The sequence below is a fragment of the Papilio machaon genome, chromosome 1 (genome assembly GCF_912999745.1).
Source record: "Papilio machaon chromosome 1, ilPapMach1.1, whole genome shotgun sequence".
Taxonomy (NCBI): Eukaryota; Metazoa; Arthropoda; class Insecta; order Lepidoptera; family Papilionidae; genus Papilio; species Papilio machaon.
The window spans coordinates 5,867,813-5,895,696 of record NC_059986.1 but is presented as its reverse complement, the minus strand read 5'-3'; the positions used below and the strand labels follow the sequence as shown (position 1 = coordinate 5,895,696).

The window sequence follows — 27,884 nt, the reverse complement described above, 5'->3', positions numbered from 1 at the left end:
ATTCTGATTTACATGAACTAATTTTAATCAGCATGTTTTATTTGGATAAACACAAAATACAAGGCATACATTTAATAGGTCTTTAGGTTTGATTATGTTTTTATTTTAAGCCTAGTATCGTCCGGAGTTTCAAATAAGTATAAGCACATCAATGACAAAGTCGCTAAAAAGTATATAAAAAAATGTTTTTCAGCTATTAAGTATTTTATGCCCGAATTCGACTGGAGTTAAGACAATCGATATACATTAAGCATTTAATAAATGTAAGAACATTGTGCTGAATGAGATTTGAACCTATGTTACTATTTTACTACTATGTAACATAACATTAATATGTTACACTTAAAATTAAATTAAATTACCTAACATCGTAAGCATGTCATGAATAATTTCATTAAATTAAATTAATTTTTAAATACCTAGATATTTAAAAATGCAGTCAACATAACTTTTATAACTACTTTCATGTTACGATTCATACGACCTTGTCCGACGTTGTCTTAATTTTTATGACTTTCTCGGTTTCGAGCATAAAAGCACATAACAAGAGTAGATTATCTTTGCTATCTTTTCTGTAAAGACAACTCTGTGATTTTTTAAAGAGTTTAGACAAATCGGAGAACTAAAATTTATATAAGTATGAAACAAAACCATTTTAATTTCTCGGTAGTATCAAAGGAATGTAATAATTGGAAACATAGGGTCTCTAAATCAAACTGTAACAAGATATTAAATTTTACAGAAGCTTAGCAGATAAAATATTCTACGAGGGATATGAAAAATTAATTGTGCTTGCCGTTTCATTGCGTTATTTCATTGAAATTAAATTATGCCGTGTTAAAATGTTAACAATTTAAAATACGATTGTGTTAAATTAAAAAAACAACATTACATTTAGCAGAACATACTCGTAAATGTAAACACATAAATGTTATTGGAATTATAAGATTTCGAATATTTTATAAGCATTAACTTTTTTAGATTATTATGTTTTATTAAAATTTACGGACGTATTCCGAAATTAATTACATTAATTTTTTCATATCTATCTATATATATATAAAAGAAAGTCGTGTTAGTTACACTATTTATAACTCAAGAACGGCTGAATCGATTTGACTGAAAATTGGTGGGTAGCTTAGAACCAGGAAACGGACATAGGATAATTTTTACCCCGTTTTCTATTTTTTATTCCGCGCGGACGGAGTCGCGGGTAAAAACTAGTATATTATATTTATCTTAGATGACTTTTAAAACTAAAGTTACAAACACATTTATCACTATCATTGAACAAATAAAACTAAATCACAAATATCATAACAAGCACATTCTATTTCAAAATATTAATATCTGTGGCATCACGTTTATGTGTCAAGTTTAATCGCAAGCCTAAAGGCACATAATATTCATTGTTTGCAAACTATTATTAAAATAAACTAAAATTATATTAGGTCCTTACATATGAAATTGGCGTTTTGTATGAGAGGAAAAAAAGTCGAATATTTTTTAATATAATATATTTAATTAATCAAAGTATGAACCATTATTTTCTATGCACTTTTGCCATCTCATAGGTAGTTCATTGATCCCTTTACTAAAAAAACCAGTCGGACGGGAATCAATAAAATCTTTGAAGACGATTTGGACTGCCCCATCGGAGTTGAATTTTTTCCCTTGCAAGAAGTTATCCAAATTTCGAAAAAAATGGTAATCTGTTGGAGCAAGGTCCGGGGAGTACGGAGGATGTCTTAGACTTTCCAATTGAAGCTCTTCTAATTTAGTAGCCGTCTGTTACGCAGTGTGTGGTCTAGCGTTGTCGTGAAGCAGCAGTGGCGTGGAGCGATTGACCAGCCTAGGTTGTTTAGCCGATAGCTTTTCCATCATGGTTTGCAATTGCTGACAATAGACATCAGCCGTAATAGTCTGGCCAGATTTGAGAAAACTGTAATGAACAATACCGGCACTAGTCCACCAAACGCTTACAAGTAACTTTTTTGGGGTTAATTTTCGCTTGGGGCAGGATTTGGCTGGCTGGCCAGGATCCAACCATTGCGCTGAGCGCTTCCGATTATCGTAAAGAACCCATTTTTCATCACAGGTAATGATTCGGTTTAAAATACCTTCATTATTGTGCCGGTTTAGTAATGTAACGCAACAGTCGACGCGCGTTTGCCGGTTTGCTTCAGTCAATTCGTGAGGTACCCACCTTTCAAGCTTTTTAATCTTCCCAATTTGCTTCAAGTGAATTAAAACAGTTTTATCACTAACATCGCAGCCTGCAGCTAACTCGGACGTGGTTTGCGATGGATCCGCTTCCAAAATAGCCTTCAACTCTTCATTATCAACTTGAGTCTCAGGCCGTCCACGGGGCTTGTTTTGCAGATCGAAATTTCCAGAACGAAAACGTTGAACCAAAAACGAACTGTGTTTTCTTTTGCAACACGACCGCCATACACATCATTCACCCTTCGAGTCGTTTCCGCAGCACTAGTGCCACCGTGGAACTCGTACTCGTAAATAATGCGATATTTTTAGTTTTCCATTTTGTAAAATGAGTGACGCAAACAGAAAAAAACAGAAGAAAAAAAACAAACGAATGACGGTCATCGAACCACAAATACATGAGTCTATAGCTGTACAAATTTGAATTTGGAATTCCTTACCAAAGAGGAGAAATTCGTGATTAAATTGGCCAGTACGAAAAACGCCAATTTCATATGTAAGGACCTAATAGTTACTGTAAAATAACAAACATGTAACATGCTCATATGTCAATTTCTAGTTATTAGAAGTATAAATTAAGTATAGAAAAAAATAATAATAAAAAACAATCAGTGCATTTTATCATAAAAAACAATAAATTTAAAAGATACCCATGACAGAGACCTGAAAGGTTAATACAATTATTTAAAAAATTTACAAAAATGCAGTTAAAATTTTGATTTCTTCATTGATTCATTCACTAATTGATTTATATTTTCCACGAACAATTCAAAGAGAATAAAATACTCCGAATAACTTTGCAATTTCGACGCATTTAAATGAGCTGCTCGATACAATTGATGCATAAACTTTTTAAATAGGTTAGCTGTCCCACAGTTCAACTATTGACTGCACCACAGTGTAACGCCGTGCACGTGACACAATCTTAAAAATAAAATTCTTAAATGTTTTATAACAAAAAAGTAATTACAAAAAAGAAAATAAAACAAATATTTAATGAGCTCCTTCCATATTATACATATTTAAGGTAAGGGTATAACTGCATTGGTGTCATTTTTTATTTAACATTTAAGAAGTAACGCAGAATTAGTTCACGATATTATTTTTTTTACTGTAACAACAGTAAAATGAAACAAAAGAAAATAACTAGCTATTTAAATCGCGCTTCATATTTTAAGCGGAGCAATTAAAATCTATCTTAACCTGTTTTTATTTATGTATGTTCGTTTTGATGTTGACACGTTTTTTTCACATTGAATAAATAGTACTTGACCATGATGGTTACTGATGATAAGTGGTGATGTGGTCGAAAAATGTTACGCAGTGTAGTAAGTTTAATTGTTATTATTTTTTCGAGATAAACATTTTAGTTTAGACATTGTAAATGAAAGTAAGGAGGAGCTCGTAACAAGTGGAATATAACAGGATTATGGTCGGCTTACGTAAATTTCGATGCGAGTCACAGAGTCACCGAGACGGCAAACATTGCTGCTCAAGTTTATTCGCAACACGATATTCCCGTTTTAGCATCCAGAAAGTGTGCGAAATTCGAATTCAAGCATGTTAAAACTCCCTCTAGCGGAGGTTTATGTATGTAGGTGTTTCGATTTAGATTTGTCGAAAGACACGTCTAACAAAAAACCGTATACCAAATACTTTTTATGATTATATATCGACATACTTTTTATGATTAGTTAAAAATATTTTAAATAGTCACAATTTAAAATTCAAAAAGCTTCTTGTAATCAACAAATTGAAAAACCACTGAACTATTTTATAATTAATTATACAATATACATACTACACATACATCGTGAAAGTCCAATCAGACTTTATAAACTGATATTTATATTCAAACAGATCAGTCTGTACGTTTTTACAACGTTAAACATTATCAATCATAGCATACCACTTGACATAAGTGGTCCCTCCTAACTCGAGCTCAAAGTTCCATTATTCACTTAGACCCGCCCATAACTGATTCCTTACCCTTCGGTCAGTTCAATAATACGCTGCCTTTTCACGTCTCTGTCATTGTTATACGTAAATGGTATTCTCAATGACGTTTGTGATATAGACGATAAATTAATGATTTATTTTGACAAAACACAAGTTAATTGATAACGAGTTGAGAGTTCTACGTCTACAGAATTAATCTTACTAATATTATAGTGCGAATTAAATGGATGGATATGTTTGTTATTACGTATCTCCAAAACGGCTAAACTGATCTCGCTGAAATTCGGCATAGATGTAGAACATTGTCCGGAACAACACATAGACTATTAATTAAGTATCGTTTTTTAAAACCGAGCGGACGAGGTTACGAGCAATAGCTAGTTTAGAACAAATAATGTTAGAATGTCAATAACAAAACAAACTCTAACAGGTATTTTTTCTTTGCGTAAAAACGGACATGTAACTGTGCTTCCCAGAATTGTTATAACATGGTATAAATGTTACATACAATTGATCCCAATTTAATATTTCAAAGTTCAATTCTTTAGAGTTGTTTTGACATTGGAGAGGTAAAGCTATTTCAAAAATATTATTTTTGTTAATTTATGATTTAAATGCGAATCAATAACTTATAACAAAATTATTAGAAACATCTCGACATCAAAACTTTAATTACTGTCGCTTATTAAACTGCCTGTTGACAGGAAAAGCAATCTAAGCGCTGTCTGATCTTACTGATCTAGTTTAATGAAATACTTAGTGACATTCCCTTCAATCTTATCTTTACTCCAAGATTTATCTTAAAAGTATCGAACATTTATGAAATAGAAAATCAAGACTTTATTGATCCGTGTATTGACACAAGTTAAATGTGGACTTCAAGTTTAGCAATCATTCCTCGCTAACAGGAATAAGTGATTAATTGTATTGCCATTAATTATTATTAATATTATTTATTATACAATAAAAACTCACGCCCGTAACCCAGAGGGGTAGGCAGAAATTATTACATATTAACTTTCACAAAAATCTAAAAACTCTTAAAAGAGCACACAAAGTATTACAATGTGCAGTTAATTATTTCCTCCTTTGGTTCATATTTGTGACAGTACTTTCAACTGTTCGCAAAATTTTGCTAATGAATGAATTGCGAGTTTGTAATCAGTCCAGTTGACAGAAGCTTAATAACCTTTTATCTCAGTTGAAAGCTTTCATGAAATGAGCATTGCCGTAACTACTGTTATGACAGGAAAAATTACTTATTACCTCGGTTTTGGGATTAAAATAGTCACAGCGTAACTGGTTTGAACAGTTCGCGCGGAGAAATATTATTTAAGCACTCGGACCATTTCAACTGCATTGTACTTGACTATTATAGAAAATATTATACAAATCTCTCTCGCTTCTTCTAGATTCATACACCCACGCATACATGTATACGTCGGTTTCATGCGCTATTTATACCGCCTTAACAATCTGAACTGTTATATTTATTGGACTTTGTATTTCTGCTAGCTAAAGGAAGGCTGGGGATGAGACATGGGACGTGAGAAGTTGACTGATATAAATGATATTGTCTGTCAATGAACACAAATTAATTTTAATATTGTGACTTCTACAATGTATATTTTATTAATTGTTGGTTTCCGAGACGAAAATCTCTGTATAAAACATATTTTTATCTCTGTTTTGTCAAAGATAATGAGTTGGATGAAGATATATTTTATACAGGATTTTGTTCTCAGAAACCAACAATAAGTTGGTTAATACGATGGCCTAAACTTTCATTATTAGAAAAATTAATTATGAGCTATTAAAAAATGAATGCTTGCAAACTTTGCCATTTCAACTGTAGAATTTAATGCTGGCTGAGCGCGGTGCTTTTTTATTTTGTAGACATTTACGATGGCGTACTTTATTTGCAATTTCTCTGGAAGCTAAGGAGAAAACAGCTAAGAAAGGTTGTTTTACCTCTAATGACGACTCTAGAACAAAGAAAACGAGAAGCTAAATGTTTATCCATTCGCAAGTAGAGAAAAATGCGAACAACAAAAATACTATTGTGGAATTATACTGACAAACACATATTGTACAACTATTTTAGTAATTGAGACACAGTACTAGCATTATCCTTCAAAGTATAATATGTAAATCGTCATACTAATGTAATTGATGAAGATAGAATATTTGGGAATTTTATAATAACAAATTCTACTTCTCTTAAATACTAATACTCAATTCAAAATTATTTACAAACATGATAATTAACCAGCTTAAGAATTGAACATTGATTTATCCGAAAATTCTCTCCTACGTTACTAATTCACTATTCATTTAATGAAATCATCGGAAGCTTTGAAATACGGCACCTGAATATGTGGAATGTAGCAGGATTATGATCGGCTTAAGTGGATTTAAAGTGACGTCACCGAGTCAGTAAGACGACAGATATCGCGACTTTGGCTTACACGTAACACGACGTTAGAGATTTAGCACATAACAAATGTACAATACTAGAATTTAATCATTTGAATGCCGTCGCGTCGTGTGTACATAAACCGTATTACTGTGAGTCGTCATTTAGGCTTTATTTATTTATAACTAGCTTTTACCCGCGACTCCGTCCGCGCGAAATAAAAAATAGAAAACGGGTTAAAAATTATCCTATGTCCGTTTCCTGGTTCTAAGCTACCTGCCCACCATTTTTCAGTCAAATCGATTCAGCCGTTCTTGAGTTATAAATAGTGTAACTAACACAACTTTCTTTTATATATATAGATATTACCTTTATTCTAAAGAACATGTTTAGCCAAAAATTACCTAGTTATTATTCTTAACACAATTTATTTTTTGTTTTTTTTTTCAAACTATTACAGCCTTAGGTAAGTCTAACAAGTCTATTGTGTTATGATAAGAACGACGACGATTTGTGATGATTTCAAGATGATCACAGACATCAAGTAAAAATAAATAAAAAAACTGGCGGAGGCTTATTAAACATTAGAAACATATCAAAAGGCTTTTGGAATTCCTTGTAATCAAGCCTACTTAACAGAAACGTGGAAATGAAAAAGGGGAACAGGAAATTGTAGCCATTGCAGGAAAGCAAACGATTCGGTCGTTTACACTGTAACAGATTAATTAATATTAGCGTTCAATTAGAGACGCTTATTTAAGGAGGCGAAAGGAGGCAGGGGAAGTGGACCCGTTCACTGGACCTTCGTTTTTAATTAAACGTACACAGCCAACTTAGACGCCATCCTTCTAAAGTGTACAAATGGAGAACATCTTATAGAATTTATTAGAATTTACTAAACAAAAAATCCATACTATGTCTTAATCGTAACTGAACAAGGGTCAATTCACATTAAACCTATAGAGCTTTTATCGAGTCATAACTGCTATTACGATATATAAAGGATGGTTATTCTCATATATAGTTTGAGTAGGATAACTAATATTATTTACTTAAGAGCGTTATCGAAGACAAATGAAGATCTGCCTGGGATGTTCTACATTATGTATTGACTCTGGGCACAGTATATAATTTTATTTAATTATTTATACAAGTATTTTGAATGGAAATAGGTAACTGTAGTTAAGTTTAACACAGGCACAAACACAAGCCAGGTAATAAAACTTAGAGAGATTGTTTCAAACCTCTGATACTATCGTGAGTACATAAACAATTGAGGATCTAAATACCAGCATATAGTCTGTAATAAAATCCTCAGATACTTTAGTTTAATAATAACTGCCGACCTTTTCAACCTTCATTAATAATCCAAACATTTAAAACTAATCGCCGTTTAATTTTACCTGCCGGGTCCAGTTAACGTTCAATTCGCTAAACTTACGCAATAACCATAACAATAAAACTTTAAACGTGACAACGACTTTGATTTTAAGCAATATAACCCCCATGATTCGGTAAGAGGATAAAATCATTAATATATCCATGTCGTAAATTTCTCAAACTGTCTTAATTTCAACTTTTACTGCACTTTCAAGCTATTTGAAGTAACAAACGCGTTTGCTTATTGACGATCGCTTGAGACGATCGTTTCTGATTTATTATTACTTCATTACTCTTCGCTACAATTCTTAAAGTTCTTGTTAATGTTCACGTATTGTACAATATTTATAAAATGTACATACTAGACGCAAAATATTGATAATTATTAATTACATTATTAAGATTTTATTTCTAGTAGTAGTTTTTAAATCTTGAAAGAATGTTTCGATAATGATATTATTACGAAAGTACGCTGTGCGCCAGGAAGCCTAATAAGCGGCAAGAGAATGGCAATTGGACGAGGTCCAGATGTACAGAATACTCAAGAACCTACCGATTCTTATTTAAAATGACTTTGCTATGTAATTTGTATAAATTAAAATTGAAACAAATGAAGTTAAAAAGACCAGAACTTTAATTTGAATTACATTACAATATCTATTACAAAATCAAACAAAGAAGCTCAAAAACACAATAGTAAACATTCTAGAGGACTTTCTTCCTTGCAGTATTCAAAACACTTGAAAGTTCATTCGCTCTCACTTACTTTAACACAGCTAAATACTAAAGTGCACCTTTTTAAAATGTATTGCAAAAACAATATCAAACAGCGACGTTAATCTTAAAAACGCCGTTAAGTGGTTTTATGACGCTTCTGGCAAATACTTTCTTAACCTTATGACGCCTATAAACGCTTTTGTCAGGTTGGCATTTTAAGGAAATTTCCCCTCCGATGTCGCTATTTACAGCTTTTCAAGTCGTCGTCTTGTCCCTCGGCTTACAAATTACTGGGATTCATTTATTGAACAGCCTTTATAATGAAAAATATATAAAATTCTCAGAGCAAATGAAACAATACTTCGGATAAGAAATAAACTAAAGCTGTGTTGTCAATAAATCATTTGAACAGAAAATAAACGATCGAAACAGTATATGTGATGTTAAGTGTTCCCCGAGCCATTGGCGTACTTATTTTATCTTGAAAAATAGTTCAAACAAGATATTCTCAGAAGTGTAAGTCAACATAAGTAGCTTACTAGGTATTTTATAAAACAACAACTTTTATTTAGCCTCAAAGAATTTGAGAGAAATATGTCAGAATTAATAAAATGTCTTACATTTTCTTATTTATTTTATTGACGTTTTATATAGGCTAACATTACTGAGAATAAAAGCAAACGTTACTGTATAAAGAATAAAATGTTTGTACAAATCACGATATTTATAAAATCTATAATACTTAGTAAAACAAATGCTAGGTTTATTTTAAAACAATTGTTAGCTATCTAAAGGAGCAGGGAGAAAGCCAGGCCTAAATAAAATAAATGAAAACATGTATTTTCTCTAGAATAAACTATAGCTAAAGCTCCGTTGAAAATTGAGGATTAGTATTTCAAAGAGAATTTAAACTAAATTTTAATTGATTGTTCCAAAATCTATTAATGGCTATTAATAGATTTTGGAACAAACAGTAATAGTTAGTAGTTTGTGACAGTAATCCAAGGCAGGCAGTGCAACCGGGCGCGCCCTCATCACAAATTCTCGAGGGCACTACTACAAATGTAGGCCACCAAGTTCCCGTTACCCGCCACTAGAATATTGCTTTGTCATTTGGCGACATCTCACAGCTTTCCTAAGCGCAAGTAATTGGAAATAGTTGAAATAGGCAAGTCGAAGTAACATTGCAGCGTGGACCCAGTAATGTTATCGAACGGCAACTAAAACATACTGCTCATTCCCCCACTAGATATAATTAAATTAGATAACTTGAAGTACATACGGATAGGCAGACGGATTTTAGCACAGTCCTGGTACAACATCTATGCATGTATGCGGATGTTTTAAAACAAACATTAGTATGTAACCAATTTAGCCGGTATTAGTCCGCCTAGGATCTAATAATGCATTACATAAACGGATTCAAATGTTAATGGCCCTGAATAACATTACAAACTAAATACGCTGAAGCTATCATTTACAAGTGGATTTGGAAGCTGTGTTTCAACAAATTTCAAATCGGAAAAACTTTTTACCTAGCTTATTCAACATAATCATACCCCTCAAGTTTAGACTTATAAAAATTTGTCGAATGTTGATAATAAAAATCCTTTTTATAATTAAAAAAAAGATAACATTATCTATAATTCTCATTCGATATTATTAATGCTTAAAGCCTACACTCGCATAAAGTGAACTAAGTTAATAGAAGTAATCCCATAAAAGTAAGTCCGGACGTTTAGTCCTTGAGATTGTACAAAAGTTTTCCCCTTCATTATTATCGAATTTCTTGTTTTGAGCTTGTCACAGATCCTCAATAAAGCAGTGAATTATGTATGTATAAAACTTATTACATATTTACGGGACGTAATCTGATTTATGGTCTTATTTATGAGAAAATTTATTAAAACAGAATCATCATCTAATCAGAAACAAAAGTAAGAAATTATCAAAAAAGGTATAAAGGAAATAAAAGCTCAGTAAACACAACAACACAAAACACATGAATTAATTTCTATATTATTTATTTTTACAAACATAATAAGAAAGTACACAATCATATAGAAGCATCATAAAAGTTAAAAATAACGATAGCTGAAAAAATGTGCTACAATATAGCAAATTATTGGCTATGTCATAGAAATAATCGATAGAGATGCATGTGGGTATGTAAAGGTATGTTTAGTATGCGAGTCGCGGACGCAGTTGCCGCCATCTCTTGCCTGCCTACAGCAGGCAAGAGATGGCGGCAACTGCGATGCAATATGTAGCAATTGCTACGTGGCTTCTACGAGTAGCTACAAGCGACTATTGCCTGTTTAGTGTTCACTAATTATACTTTTTTTTTATTTCAGCTACCTTATTCGGTTTACGTTTTTCACTAATTTTGTATTCTAAAATCAGCCTTGTCTCAGACTGTCAGAAAGAATTACTATTATTTAATACAAAATCAATGCAATGTAATATGAATATAAGTAGTAGTTTCTTCAAAATAATACGAAATAATTTCTCGTCCACCGACCATTGCCAATAACGACGTCGAGTAACTCTTAGTGTTCCACTCGTACGTTAAACATGAATATTATAACAGAAAATATACTTGTAAAAAGTAACGTTACTCAAGTAAGTATTTCTTTATATGTGATCTTTTTTTTGCATGAATTACGATCCCGAATAAAACTGCTCGATTCGACGAATACTGATATATTTTTACCTCTTAAAGGTAGTCCTAAATACCACATAGAAAGTGTATTACATTTTCGTTGTATTTTCAAATACAATATTTTCATTACCTATATATTATATTCCAGTCTACACTATATTTTCAAATAAATGTTCCGTTGCTTTATAAAATGACTGTGTATAAAATGATTCAGGCCCCTCGTAAAAGTCTATTTAAATCTTCGATAACAATGGTCTGCAACGAAATCCTCCTTTCAATAAAAGTATGATCCGTTTAAAGAGTACTATACAGGTAAGCAGATATATCTGCTTTTCGTTTTATGCTATCACGTGTAATTTTTTTTTAATGTTGATTTTAGATTTTTAGAAATTATGGGATTTTTTGCTATACTAATATTACTATACTATGTTATTCTCGCGTTAAAGCAACTTTAATTGGTTGAGATTGTATTTGCACACAAATAAACGGTGTGCAGTGATAGAAAGAGAGAAAAAAATTATCTGTCGCTTTTTTAAGCGAATATGAAAGAAAATTATATGAGAATTGATGTTATTACTGCAAGAAATCAAAAATTCACAATACGCATAGAACATTTGTGTTGATCTAAAAGTTATAGCAATTTTAACTGGACTGCAAGGAGGAAATCCTCCTTGCAGTCCAGTTAATATAACCAAATGGTAATTACCAAATTTTGTGGTTTTTTATGTGAGTGGGACAGTCGCGCAAAAGACAAACACAACATAGTAAAAAGCTGACCACAAAGAACGATTTTTTTTGAAAATCAAAACCTCTCTGAGTTTGACTCCTGTATCTAAAAATGTAAAGGAATATCCTTTCGTTCCTAGTGAAAAAAAAATTCCACCACTTCATATAAAGCTGGGTCTTATGAAAAACTTTGTGAAAGCCCAGTACTTTCAGTACTAGAAAACAAAGTTTCCCCGGATCAGGCGAAATTAGAAGAAGGAATTTTTGTAGGTCCTCAAATACGCGAGCTTATGAAGGACTCAAGTTTTAAAATAAATTTAAATCAATTCGAAAAAAGGGCGCAGACTACTTTTGTAGAAAATTTGTGCCAAAATTTTCTTGGAAAAAAATCAGAACTATCAGGAAATCAAACAAGAACTTCTTATTTCCTGCAAGGCTCAAAAAAGTAACATGTTTCTTAAAATTCATTTTTTGCACTCTCACTTAAAATTTTTCGCACCAAATCTCAGAACAGTATCTGATGAAGACTGTGAGAGGTTTCATCACGATATTTTGCACATAGAGAGGACACAACGGGAAATGGTCCGAAGCAATGCTTGCAGATTTTTGTTGGTCGATTTATCAGGAAACTCCATTATAAAATATGAAAAAGAAAAAAAACGACTAAGTAAAATGGGATTAACAACTAGTAATGATATTGTCATATGCGTTTTAAAGGTTGTGTAATAGTGTACATCCAACATTATTTAAGTAATTAAATGAATGATAAAAATTTCATATTAAAAAATTGTTTTTCTTAAAAATTCCATCCTAAAGAATATATATGTGCTAGAAAACTTTGAATGATATATTTATGTTCAGTATTGTTGTATCAGACAAGATAACTGCATAACATTTGAAGGAGAGAAAAAAAAATTTTTGCAGACCAGTGTATTAGCGCTCTCACATTTCGTAATCTTCGATTTGTTACGCGCTATGTCGAAGTAAAAGGCAACTTGGAATAGATATAGAAAGGGACTCATTCATTTATATTCCCGACGCGTAAACAAAGATAACAACAATTTTACGAGCGACAAGTAGTCTGTTCGAAGTTTTAGTTCGATTCGAACATGATTCGTGTCGAATGTCAGTTTTTGAGCATTCGCAAATAAAATTTTGGATATTATGTTGTTGATATTTTACCTTGTATTCAAATGCTAAAACACTGCTGTAAGAAGATCTATAAAAAGAATTGCGAATGCGGATTTGTTTCATCTCTGTAGTAGATTTACACAAGTTCATTATAGTATATGTCGTTGTGCTCAAGAGCTAGGTAGGCATTAAGCTGATCTAAAGCACACTATTGTGCACGTGAGACAGATATAGGGATGAGAGGCTTAACCGGATTAAGCCCGAGGCGGTTGATTATGCCGCCACTTGATTTACGATGACGCGATATTCCGAGAGCCGGAGAGTCCCGGGGCGGCGGCGAAAACAAACAATTTATAGTGTCGAAACACTCGATATAATTAGGCCGACAAAGTGGACAAGTGTGAAATATGAGACCCCACGCTGTCAGCATTCGAATAGATGAGGGTCACGGGATATTATTACTGTAAGGATTCGTTTTAGAAATGAAAGTCGACATGGCACGAAGCGCACACGCTCGGAAATGCTTACGACAGGAAACAGGCTGTTTGTATGCGGGTCGCAACGGTGATTAGCCTTAGGTAAAGACACCTTGTAGCCCAGCCAACCTTCAATCGAACTCAAGAACGATTTCTAGAGCCTTCGCCTCCTATTACGCCTTTTCATTAAATGAATCGAACTGAATCTAATTTGTAACGTGAAAGAAACTGTAAAATGCTTCTTTTATAACCCAAAACTCTATCTACAGAATCCAGACTGTAATAATATCTAATTTAGTTTAATACATACATATTCTATTTATTCTAAAATAATTTAGAAACACATTCAAACTATAAGTTTTTTTTTTTTTAAATACCGACTCAAAAATAATGTTTGAGTTATATTTTCTCATTTTAAGAAATAATTATGTGATATTAAATAATAAAAAAAAATTATATCCAAAATATCTTTTTGGAAGTACAGGCATAATCAATTAATATCATAAAAGAGGTGTGTATACTGTACTTATAATATCTAGAATTTTATATTTATTACGTTACAATTTCTCGCAATGTTAAATAACTTAAAAATTTATAATGATTAAAAGGAAACATTAGGTAATAGCTACATTTATTTATATAAAATTGTTCTTCCTTTCTTGAAAGCTAATTTCTTTGTTCAGATAAATTATGTTACGACTTTACGATAAAGTAAAAATTTAAGGATAAGGAGTGCCGTACTTTCGTATTAATTTTGTCGTAATATTCCGTCAGATTCACATAAATAATGCAACAGCCGGTATTTTCGTTACAAATTATACACAATCTAAGAAGTTTTATTGTTTTATAAGAAGTTCTTCAAACCAAGCTTCTTGTCTAAAAGTGTGTTTATAACGTAGTATATAGTGAAATGAAAAGCCACAAAATATTTATCCCATAAATCAAAAACATAGATCACTTATTTGATTAAAAAATGCTATTATAATAATCCTCGGAATTAATAAATTAAATTGCCGCGTTCAGGATATAAAAGTCAATACGTCATTTCACAAGCTGCAGCGATCATAGCAGATTTCAAAGTGGCTACAATTGCTCACTATCGCGATATTTTTCTGCATCACAGCAAATTGCGATATTTCAATACGTCGCTGTGACGAAAAACAATGGAGTGCTATTTGACATAGGAGAAAATATACGCGATCGATGCCAATTAGCGTTGGTACTAGTAGACTTTACAATCGTAACTAAGAGATATGGTACGGAAAAATTTATTGGAAGAAAGCTTTGGATTTTCATAATCTTTTTAAGGACTTAAAAACATCGATCAAATCGTTAATGTTAATCTTGTTGTAAATAAAACTTCCTGCTCATTACGCACAAGAAAAACTGGATTATGATAGACTTAGATATATGCACCAAATCTTCTTCATATATATCAATTTAAGATCTGCTTTTTTACCTGACCTAGAAATGTTAACACACAAGAATAAACATTTACTGCAAATATATGGATTAAATCAAACATACCTGAATTCGGTTGATTATCGGAGTTAGGTCGGGCTGACGGTGCTCCGTCGCGTGCCTCCACCTCCAGCGCGTACGCTCCCTGCTTCTCCCTGTCGAACACCACCTTCGTGAAGATCTCTCCAGTCTGCATACTGATCTCGAAGAAGTCCTTGCCCTCGTTGCGCGGAGAATCCACGATGTAGTAGTACACCTTAGAGAAAGAAAACAATAAATAAGTAAGTAAAATAACGAAGTTCCTTTACACAAAGGAATTCATCGATACCTTTTTTCACAGAATAAATAACTTATGTAGATGTTCACTTTTTCGAATCTCTGAGGTAAATGTGTTTGAAATCTGTTACGATAAAAATAAGTGAAAACAAGTAGGTACGCTCTTTGACTAGCTTATCACAAACGTAGCCACTAATTATATAAAATAATACACATACATATTCTATTTTTAAAAATAATGGCCGAAATATTTTAAATTATCATATTACTTTAGGAAATGTTTGCCAGCGGCATATTTTCATGTCTCTGAAATCTGTTTTACAAAATATAAAAGCTTTATTTCAGGTTTACCTCATTCACTCGACATCGTTTTTTGATAGGTTAAATGTGATTTACTAATTAATAAGTTGAACGGAATGGAAAACAAATTTGCATACTGTTTCAACAGCTTTATATGATGAATGATAATTTGTAGATACAATTCATTAAACAACTGTCAATTTACAGAACGCATCTATACACAAATGAAAAATTAATAAGTAATAACATAATTTTAAATCAAGTCCCGAACAAAAAAAAATTGTCACATCTTTGTACAACTTTGAAATACTATGCAGCTTCAGGGTACAAAGCTGTAAATGCGAAATAAAACTTTAAAAAATACTACCTGAATGTGGATAATTTATAAACAATAGTAATATTCAAAATAGCAAAATCGTTTTAACTTAATATTCAAAATAGAGGTTACATTCAGTAAATAACCGTAGCATTAGCCAGCGTACCATAACCGGCGAGTAAATTCAAATCAGATATTCAACACTACCCTAGAGGATTTCAAGTAGCCTGTGATATGTAAATCAGTTGTGCAGTCAGACTCACTTGCTCTAGGATACATATGTCACTAAGTGTAAGTGAATTTTGCAGTATAGGTAACCTAACACTTGCGTCGCTGCCGGCCAATTATTTGCCGTTTGCTGTTCTAATTAGAGGACTTTGTGAACTCTACTTAGGAGACTTGCAGCTATTCAATTTAATTTCATCACTTAATACGAGATTGTGCTGTTATGATATATTAGCCATAAGTTTATATTTTTATAGTTCTTGAAATAGCGACATCTATGGCTGCATTTTACTACATTTTTTTTTAAATTTAACTAAATAAATTCTAATATTATATGTAACACTTTCTTTATTTTTACCAAACTAATATTTTGGACAAGTATAACTTTTTAGTTACTCAATGTGTCAAATCGTTCAAATAAAACAGCATTTACTATGCTAAGATCAGAGAATGTCTAGGTTTAGCCTAGAATATTAAAAAATATTTTAACTAAATCACACTGCGTTTTAATCTTTCTTATCATAGGTACATGTTGCGGATAACATTACTGAAATTAAATTGCAGACGGACTTTTACTGGATACTTGTATATAAATTCACGCGCTATGTAGATACATATAAAACCTTCCGCATCTATTTCAAAGCCGTAAAAGAGTATCGTAAAAGTTACGATCCACTTTTGTTTCCTCGATAAATTAAAATAACCTAGTGGCACTAAGTTACTTTGATTCTACAGTAAAAACCCGACTAATTAAATATCTATTAAAATGATATTATTACGATACGATAAAAAAAAAAACTGTTTTTTATTTTGTAAATCCCGCCAAAAATGAACAGAATTTTGAAACAACTGACTTTTACAAAAATATTACAAAAGCAAGATAACAACAAAAACGAGTTTTTTCAAATCTGACATATTGTGTTCAAATCGGCGAAGCGCTGATATCTAAATAAAAAGTACCGTAGTAGTAATTAAAAGAAAGGATGAAAACATATTTTTACGTATAAAATATAGCAACCAATTATTAAAATAAAATATAAAACTTTAATACGCAATCTGAATATTGAAATCAAAACAATCTACATCAAGAATATCACACACACTATTAAATTAAGTTAAATTTAATAGTGTGTGTGTTAAATTTTAAGTTAATCTTTATGTTAAACCCAATTACTCGTAAGTTGGAAACTTAATAACATAGTTCTTAAGGGGTTCAAGCGGGAAACATTTGTAGGTGAGTGTACCAAACAGTTGCTGACTTCTTTGGCGTTGCCTATTTACTTATCCTTAGAAACAAGAACACGTCGTAAATCTTATTCATGATGTTTTTGTTCATTTGAAACATACATCTAATGTGTAGGTTCAAAATTTAATACGATTAATTCAATGACAATTAAGATGTGTACAAAGAAATACTTTTTTCAATGACGTATTTTCATTGCAGTTTTATTGAATATTTTTGAAAATACAAAAAATATTGACTACAAAGTAAAAAAGTGTTTTTTGATTAGCATTTAAAAAAAAACTAATTTGAGATTTAAATTTGACTGGGAGTTGATTTAAATTTGAAGTTGCTGTGTGTATGCAATGTTTTTTAACTTCGAACTCAGGTCGTCAATGGGATTCGAAGTATATAGATTGGCAGGCAGATTTTCGGCCTTATGTAATACGAGTTACCGTGACTTTAAATCTGCACCTGATGGACGCGTTATTGTGAATTTCATCATGCGAATAACTCATCGTATGTGGAATGAAATAAAATAACGAAATACTAAAATTACGAGCTTCAAGCTTTTTGAAGCATTAACATATTATTTTGCATTGTTGTCAAAAATATTTCGAGGAAATTATTTGTCAGCGTTTTCAAAAGAACATTTCTATAACAGCAAAATATATGATAATAAATCTGTAGACCTTGTTTGTCGTTACGCGCAAAACAGGAAAAAACCAAGTGAAAACTAGTTAGGACACATCGCAGGAAAATTAAAACAATGATTTTTTATAAGTAAAGGAGGCTGCGGTAACACCAAGGTGTTCATCGACGCCCAGAGGAACCGAGGATGATAATGATACGCTCGCTAATTGAAGGACACTAAGTGCTAGCGGTTTGGAAATGTCGGCGAGGTCAGACCATCCCATAACGCGGCTGCGAGGTAGAAAACTTCGCGAAAACTGCACGGATGTGGACTGCCAGCCATCGAAATTTCATTTTGTTCCAAAATGTTATAAAACGCTTATTTGATCATAAAAATGTATCTATTTTACTGCAATATAATGTTTCTTCTTTATTTCGAGAAATTGAAAAAGTAAATCTTTGTAACAATAAGGAGCAAAATTCTATCAAAGACTATATAGAGCAACACAAACTATTATAACTTTTTTAATCAAAATCTAATCAACCGTAAATGCCAGCTCCACAATCATAGAAAGTAATTGTATTCTAGATTCAACATACAAAAACCAATCCAAGGCCTGGATTCTTTTAACGTATATAAACCGCTTTTAGCTCGGGCACGAAACATTATAATTTTTTTTTTCGTTTAATTATAAAATAAAAACGATCCCTTTTAAAATGAGAGAATATTTATATGAGTTTATAATCAAATACATTTCATTCAATTATGTTGAATTAATTTAATACAATAAGGGACATTTGTTTTAAAATTACATTTTTAGAGAGAGAAAAGATCAAAAACAAATGCACCTAAATTGTTTCTAAGTCAATTTTCTTAATTACTTTTACAAAGTAATGATTTATGTAACATGAACGATGATTGAAGAGATTTTCAAGGTAACTAGTGCTCAATTGACCCAGCAACGCTTCCGTCAACAGACAACTGCATCCATATTCGAAGAGGAATCAAAATGTAAATGATTTGTTACCTCGAAGCTGTAAATAAAACACTTTACGGAATATGGGCCATGACATGGTTTTCACATACGTTTAATCTAGTGTTAAATCTTAAAAGACGAATAAAATATAGCTCACATAGCTTAGCTTAGAATGTTTTAGATCAAAAATATAAAATGTTTGTACAATTATATAGGACAGGAAAGGACAATTAGGTCGCAAGTCTATCCACACTAATAAAGGAGTCTTTACTGTAAGTGCCGATCATTATGGAACCCGCACTACACACAAATGAGTTCGTTCTAAAGTATTCATACCGTTTGCGTAGGTTAGATAATAGACAATGTTGCGGTATAGTTTTAAAAAGGTTTTTATGTATTTCGGGCATGAAACTGACGTTAACGACAAAATTATCTTACTTTGCTTAACAAATCATTATCATTTTATATTTCTTTGTTTTAAACTTGGATGGCGTTAGATGTATCAAATAATTACATCCATACATACAATGGATTGTAATCCCAGTGGATGTAAAATATTTCATTAAATAATAAATTCATTGTAATACGTAACCGAAAATAGTACCATGTATTGTTACATTTTATCATTTAAATTTTAATTAAAAGAACAGAACTATAAAGTTAATTACAGAATTTGTTTTTATTCGTATGATATTCGGTTAACATTGCATATTACTTTTCACGATTCGAAATATGTAGGAATGTAACAAAAGTAAAGCTTTGATCTTTTGTCTTTTAGTGACACGTATAAAAGCTTTGTTCATAATATTTTTTCATAAATAGTATTTAATTATGTCATGTAAAAATTAATTTAAAATTTTATTGAAGATTTCTCATCATAATTCAAATAATTAAAGGGACAAAAATATCGAAATTCTATTATGTTTATTAATATACCGATTCTAGTATGTAAAAAAAAAAACTTAAAATTTAGAAATAAATTTGCATGGGCGCTTTTTTACGCCGCCTCGATAAAACGCGTTCAAATAGAACAAATGCATTTCCGTTTATCTGTTGATATGGCAACGCTTTTAAATCGCGACGGTTTTTATCGCACAGTGTTGTATTTTGACCACTGGGCGAAGGAAACAAGAGTGATTTAAAAGCGTTCGTCGCTTAACACCTAGTTTAAACGTGGCGTAAAAATGCGCCCGTGCGTAAGCTTAAAAAAAGTAGTAAAATGAGAAACAACTCAATTTCGTTTTCCAAAACGATACCATAGAATAAAACGGAAGAATCTTTAAATGAAAGGCTACAATGTAACATGACTATTAAGAATCTCAAATTACCTTCAAATATCACAGTAAATGAAAAAAAACGAAGGTACTTACTTGATTATTCGGGAACGTCCCATCCTTGTCGATGGCGTTGACCTGCGTGACCTTGGTGCCGATGGGCTCGCCCTCCAGCACCGTCTCCTGCTCACGCTCCGTGAACAACGGGATCTCGTCGTTGACGTCTTCAAGCATTATGTAGACCGTGGTCTCAGAGGCAAGTTGCTGTGCTCCATTGTTCTGTTATACAACATTTTATTAATGAATCACGTATAATGAGAATAATTATTCGATCGAATGAGATAACTGAAGCTATCTTAGTTTAGCAAATACTCATTCTGCATTTGGCAAAAATCTTAATTTGCCTACTGTATACACACAACTAAAACAACATAACTAAAACATGTCAATCTATTTTTTTTTTACATATTGTCATAATCCAAAAGTAAAAATGGAAAAATATTTTTGCGAGTAAATTGTGAATCCTTTCAAGCATAATTTTTTCAGTATTATATTTGTTTCGATGTTTATTCTCGTATTGCCTTTTAGGATTATGATTGCTTTTTTTTAGTTGAGAGAATCGCGGCGAGAGAGAATCAATCGAACCTTTGGTCAACAGCAATAAATCGGAATTTAAACTTATGGAGGTATAACTTTTTGAAGCGCTATCTATATTCGGGAAAATCTATTGCTGAAGATCTAAAGAAGTCACCTACATTATTTCATGCGACGTGTTTTACTCGTACAGCCAGAGATGGCGCAACAACAACTATTTTAGTGGCGACATCTATCATGTAACTTTTAATAAAATACTACAGTTTGGTTTTCGCTGACTGTTGCAGTATAAAACTAATAGATGGCGCGTTATTATATTTGAGAGGTTTGTGAGAAGAACTATAGATGTATGTATGCTATTTATCAATATTACCTGTACTGTAATATATTAACTGTCAGCGACTGTTTTGCTTTATATTGACTACAATTTTTTTCTCAATAATTAATTACAATTAAATTAATATAATTCAATCTTACCTCCACTCGAATAGTTAAGTTGTATTCCTTAATACTTTCGTAGTCTAACGGATGATTGACTTTTATATCTGCCCACGTAAATCCATTATCAGATCTTTGTTGCAAGTAAAATGTATGAAACTTGTTTGTTTGAGCAGTGGAGCCGGGCATCAGGCGATAAAACACCGTCGGGTTATTTTCAATCCCAGAACTGAAAACATTATAAATCGATATAGTAAACGTTTATTTAATAAAAGTATTAAATATATTTTGCTACTTTAGGCACATGACGACATCAAATGCAAAAATAAATGATTCTAATTTAATAGGGATGGCAAAAAGTATTCTAAACTCTACTCAGAGTATAGTAAAATAATAATAAAAAAACTAATCAAATGCAGATGAAGAAACAAAAAAGTATGAAACACATCAAATCTATTGTCAGTTTTGTTTAAAAACAATTGGAAAGGTATGATTCAAAATAAAATTATAGAAATAATGATAATTATGATCATTTTTAAACACATCAAAGAATCAAAGAATAGAAACACATTAATAACTAATCTATTTCCAAAGAAATTTTTAATCGATAAATTTGCAAGGCTTTCGAATTTTGATCTTTTTTCTTTTTTTATTATCCCAAAATCTTATTCTTAATATTCTTTAGAAAATATATTTTGAAGTCGCCTCGTACCACATTTAAGTGCCTCTATAAAATAATTAATTTTATTAGTTAAAGTGAGTTAGTATGGTTTCGTCTTTTTCAACATTTGTAAGTTTGAAATGTGTGTGTTTAGGACGGACGGATAGACAAATAGATGTGAACCAGGCCTGACATCAGCCGACACTCAGTGAGAGATGCACAATAAAGAAACAAAATAAAATAATAATGCAAATACAACAATAGCACCTGCACGAAACAATGCACATACATTTGAGGACGATGATCCATTTCTATGGGAATTTCTGACTAAACTAAAATTCATGTTAAATTGAAGTTTAGCGAATTTCATTCTTTATACTAACGCAACTGATTTATCGCACCACGAAATTAAAATCGCGAATTTGGCCACATAATTTAATCGTTTGCTAAAAATGTTGAATGCAATATTCGCAAACGAAAAATTTTTATTTTAACTGAAATCACGTCTAAAGTTGATAAATTAACTCAATTAAAATTAAACGACTAATATAAAGGAATATACGATAGATAAGTTGAACGGTATATTTCCTCCAAAGTAATTGTTTTTAAATAAAAAAAATGTTTAAAACATAATACAAGAAAGCTAAATAACCTATATAAAAATAAAATTCAATGATAAATGATGATTGAACATTGCCACCTATACAATACTACGAAATAAACATTCATTGTCTATCAGACATGCTACTTTGATCCGTATGGAAAATGTAATAAACTGGTAACAATGACTGATGCACTTACATCCAGCCTACATGCATACGGATTCATTACTCCGATACCTACCAACATCACAAATGGATACACGCGTTGCTCAGAAACACTTGCATACAGTGATTTTATAAAATGCTGACGTTTTTGAGCAACCGCACATATCTGTGATCCCATACCATAAAAGCGTGAGCCCTTCTAAATGCACGCCGGTGATCTCGATTAAACCGCATGTGGTCGTGACGATGCGTTATTAATTAACGAACAGTTACGTAACAATACTCATCACCAAGTGAGGCAAATAATAACGACAGTCGATGACGCGCGCGACGCACACCCGAAGCGCCGGCCCGCCGCGCTGCCGACCTCGACCTTTTCCAACGGTTCCACGGAGGCCGGCAGAGCGACGGGCACGGAGCGGGAGCGCGCGCCGCGGCGTCGCACACTGCGTGCAGGTGTCGGGGCTGCGTGCGGTGCCCGTGCCGAACAGTTAGCCACGCACCTTGCTTTAACGGACACCACTTTGGCACCGACGGGCAAATTCTCTCGAATGAAGATCGGTCCGTACACTGTGTGATCCCACACTGGGGGATTGTTCGCGCGATCCACTACGTCTATCTGGACCTCCACGGTTCTCGACAAGGGTGGAAAGCCCTTGTCTTGGGCCATAGCCTCCAACTTGTAAGTTTCTCGCTATTGGAGAAAGAGTCGATGGAAACAGACAAAACCACGTCGTTAGTAGTGTTAAGGAGTAGAGGTGCGGCGGGCCGAGGCCCGCTGCGCCTTATACCAACCTTGCTTTCACACTGGTCACTACGGTACCCACTGTGACATTCTCTTTGATGTGAACGGGGCCATACGTGGACATGTCCCAGATGGGGGGCTTATTGTTCCTGTCTACCACGTCTAATTCAACGTCCACGTCTGCAGAGGAGGGCGGGTCGCCTCTGTCGGAGGCACGCACGCGCAGTCGATACCTGTCCCGCTACAGATACACGGGTCAAAGGTCAGCGGGGACAAAACAAAACATAACATAACTCAAATATAAACACATAAGTACTCATCGCTAAGAAGAAATTAAAATAATTAAAAAAGAAATATTCTCTTTCAAAATAAAACTATTAGCTATTAGTTTTTAATTGAAACTTAACGAAAACTTAACACACATTCGTCGCCCACACATCCACAAAGCCAAACTAAAACAATAGAGGAAACAGATTTCACTACATAATAAAAATTGAGTCCACTCACATCGTCTGCAGTCGCAGCCAAGCGTCTTTCGTACGTACTTACACTTGTACATTTAGCCAATATCAGATGGTGCAAGAAATAAAATGGAAGTAATATTGTTTACAGTATTATACACTTTCTCGTATGTACAATAAGGAAAAATATGAACTGTACATTATAATACTTTTATACAGTAAAAACTAAACTAATTGTAAAAATCAAATAAAACTTAAGGAAAAGCAGGCAAATGCATGCAGCTCTGCATACAAGACATGGCGGAAAGGTCAGCTTGTCATAGGAATGCTTAATGACCTCTTTATTGACTACAACGAAACGACACTCATTATAATGAATATATTACAAACGATGGACGTTACTTTTAACTGTACAAATTTTGGTTTGAGAACGTTGCCCCTTTCACAGAAGGAATAATGTCACAACTGGCTAAATGGCCAAACTGCCTTGGGGGCAATCTGACCATTTCATTTATAAACTAACAATAATACAAATTATAACAATACTGGTGCCCTGTAAAAAATTAATTGTTATGATGATTATATTTAATGATATCATATGGAATATATAGAATGTTCTGTAATATGAGTAGTCGTCTAGCGCAGCGGCGACTACGCGACGGCGCCGGCCCGCGCCCGCAACGAGCGGTAGCCGGCGCGCGACATACAAAACTCGATGTTAGTAACAAAACATGTACTTACATATATCATTTAAGGATTTATTCCAAAAGCGTAAGCTTCTCAAATTAATCATTCGAATATGTAATTAATAACAACAAAATAAACTTCAAAAACTATTTTGTGCGAAATATACAAATGTGCATTTACAGAAACTGTACATGTTTTAGCACTAAACGGATTTCAATAGTGAAATATTTACAGCAGTATTGTATTTAATTATAAATATTATACACAAGTCGCAGTTATCGTTAAGTTAGTAGTTTATGCAAGATAGTGCTGCGGAAATAAATCTTAACGAAGATTTAGTGCGGAGCCGACGCTGGCGGCAACTGAAACTAATTGTGCTGCAAGAAGAACAAGCCCCCGGCGCGGCGGCCCCGCGCCCTCGCCCCCTCGCCCCCTCGCCCCCGCGCCCCGGGCCGCCGTTCAATGGACAACTACTCCTCACAGCCAGGATTTACCCCTCTCCACAGCAATTTACAGCAGCAGACAATTTAGAACTATTTACATGTAAATAAACTTAAAGTGTGTGCCAATTGAATCCTAGGGTCTGTAGGTAGCACTCATCCACCAAACTTTATAGTTAGGTTGATCCCATTCACTCATCACTCGTAGCATTACACTTTGTGAATTAATGATAATGAATATTATTATAATAATACTTACGTCCAAAGGCTTTTTAAGTACGATCCAACCCGATTCGGGTTGGATTTCAAAGTAATCTATATCGGCTGGGTTATACGGCGCAGTTAGTGTGTAAACTATTGCACCGTTATTATCGGCATCCTCATCGGACGCAGAAACCCTCAATATATTGGTACCTATGCTGGCATCTTGTTTTACATTTTCCACATATTTCTGCAATATATACAGTTTGTTCTCGAATTTAATATCGTTATGCCTAATTAAACAACTAACTAGATAAATCGAACGAATATTTGTGTTTTCATGCAAAATTGTGATTAGTAAAAAAAGTACAAATTTGTACTTACTTGTCGATCGAATAATGGAGGATTATCATTAACATCGGTTATTTCTACCGTAAACGAGCAAACGCCTTCCAACGATGGCTCGCCCTGATCCGTAGCTTTTACCGTGACCGATACAAATTTTCCATCGTCACCCTCCCTATCGAATACCTTGTTCGTAGAAACTTCCCCAGTTTCTTCATCCACTGTAAACTTGGTACCTTTCTGATTAGGTTGTTGAACAATTGAATACTTAACTTGACCATTAACACCTTTGTCTTCATCAGTCGCGTGTACTTTTATAACGGGACTTCCATTTGGAGCACCTTCTTCTACTTTAGGGAAGTAAGTTGGACAATCTTTGAAGATAGGCTTGTTATCGTTTACATCCGTTATAAACACAACTACAACAGCAGTTGACGTATGTATAGTCGTGTCCCCATTGACGCAACATGCACCATCGTCCATGGCCGTTACATTTAGTTCATACTTATCCCTGTCTAATGATATAGGCTTATTGTGCAGTCGAATTACTCCAGTGATTTCTTCAATAACAAATTGTCCAGAACTCGTCCCTCCGCCGACAAATCCAAAACGAACATTGTCCCCATCTTTATCTGAAGCTACAACTGTTGTTACTAAAGTATTTGGTCCAGCATTTTCGTCGACATTTGGAGTGTAAACTTGCTGAGAGAATTTTGGTTCTTCGTCATTTTTATTTTTAGTATAAACACGGACTGTGGCCGTTCCGGTTTTTGCCGGTTCTCCTTTATCCCGAGCGGTGACAACAAATTCATAATATGCATTATTATTATCTGCGTCTAATTGTTTATTATTTGTTATTATGCCATTGTTGTCTACAGCAAAGTGGTCATCTGAAAATTAGATATGGTAAGAATTAAGTAAGTAAAAATCAATACGCATTTCTAATGAAAACAGACATAATACTGCCAAAAATTTTTAATCAAAATAGAGAAACATATGAAAACTGTCTTTTGTACTACAAAAAACTCTGCATTATAAGAATCTCACAAAATGCATATTATTTAATCTTTTTCATTTATATCTAGAAAGTTTGAACGTACCTGAAACTAAATATTCAATTTCTGCGTTCTTTCCGGAGTCGGCGTCCATGGCTTTCACCTTTAGAATGCTGGTCCCTTTTGCGATGTCTTCATCCACGTTGTGCGCCTGATAGTCCGGCAGCTCGAATTTGGGTGCATTGTCGTTCACATCAGTCACACGAATTGTCAACTGTAATTTAGAACAAATGATACTTTAATGCGAGTATTATTTCTTGCCAAGACTCCTATGTTATATTTAGGAATTTAAAAAATGTAGCTCTCATATCAACTATGAGTGAAAGTTGCCTTTTTACAATAAAAAATGACACTACTACTTGGTATAAGTCGTCTTAATCCATACGTCCAAAATTTTGGCAGTTAATAAAAGTATGACTATCTGCATTCGCTACCAACCTACATAGTATGTAATAATAATATTTCTAGATATTGCAACTAGGGCGAAAAAATTACAGGCTAGTATAGTAGCCACTACACTATGGTACAATTATTAAATAAATACTCATGATAGTTCAAATTTAAAAGGTATTAAAATATTTATTAACCTCAACAGAAGTGGAGAATCCACCAGAGTCTTCAGTGGCGGTGACGACCAGGGAATACACGTGCGGCTGTCGCAGATCCTCGAAGTCGAGTTCCTTCGCCAGCTTCACGATGCCCGAAGTCGGTCCTATGTTGAAGGTGCCCGCGCCTTGCCCTTGCGCTTTCAGTGTGTACCGAATTTCTCGGTCCGCAAACGATTTCGCTTTTACCGATATTATACTGGAATTTAAAATAAATATTAAATCAGGACCGAATCCACAGTGTAATTTAATATGTACATACAGATGTATATGTTTTGTTATAAACTATTCAACAACCGTTAACTGCAAAAATAGAAGATAGAATCTACCGTATCCGTCAAAATCTAGGTCAAAAAGCGGTCTGTTCTCTTTTAACTAATTCAATCGACAAAATGTAGTTAACGTTGGATATACTCGTATATACGTTAATTCAAGTCGTAAAATCTTATTCTAATTATTAATTTCTATGCTAAATAAATATTAACTAGAATTCGAAACACTTCAAAAGTAT

General features: G+C 33.2%; 1 protein-coding gene across 5 annotated transcripts in view; it reads right to left on the bottom strand.

Moving 5' to 3' along the window:
- Positions 1-27,884, bottom strand: part of LOC106712157 (neural-cadherin) — a 303,500-nt gene that overhangs the window by 229,965 nt on the left and 45,651 nt on the right. For 4 of the 5 annotated variants that reach the window (XM_045678300.1, XM_045678237.1, XM_045678335.1 and 1 more), the window contains 8 exons: positions 27,356-27,572; positions 26,814-26,982; positions 25,753-26,603; positions 25,427-25,618; positions 23,630-23,820; positions 21,446-21,635; positions 20,471-20,653; positions 15,218-15,407 (listed from right to left, as the gene is read on the bottom strand). In XM_045678300.1, coding sequence (XP_045534256.1) covers positions 15,218-15,407; positions 20,471-20,653; positions 21,446-21,635; positions 23,630-23,820; positions 25,427-25,618; positions 25,753-26,603; positions 26,814-26,982; positions 27,356-27,572 — 2,183 coding nt within the window. Of the gene's footprint in view, positions 1-15,217; positions 15,408-20,470; positions 20,654-21,445; positions 21,636-23,337; positions 23,529-23,629; positions 23,821-25,426; positions 25,619-25,752; positions 26,604-26,813; positions 26,983-27,355; positions 27,573-27,884 lie in introns of all 5 variants that reach the window. The other variant, XM_045678275.1, reaches the window with a different exon arrangement.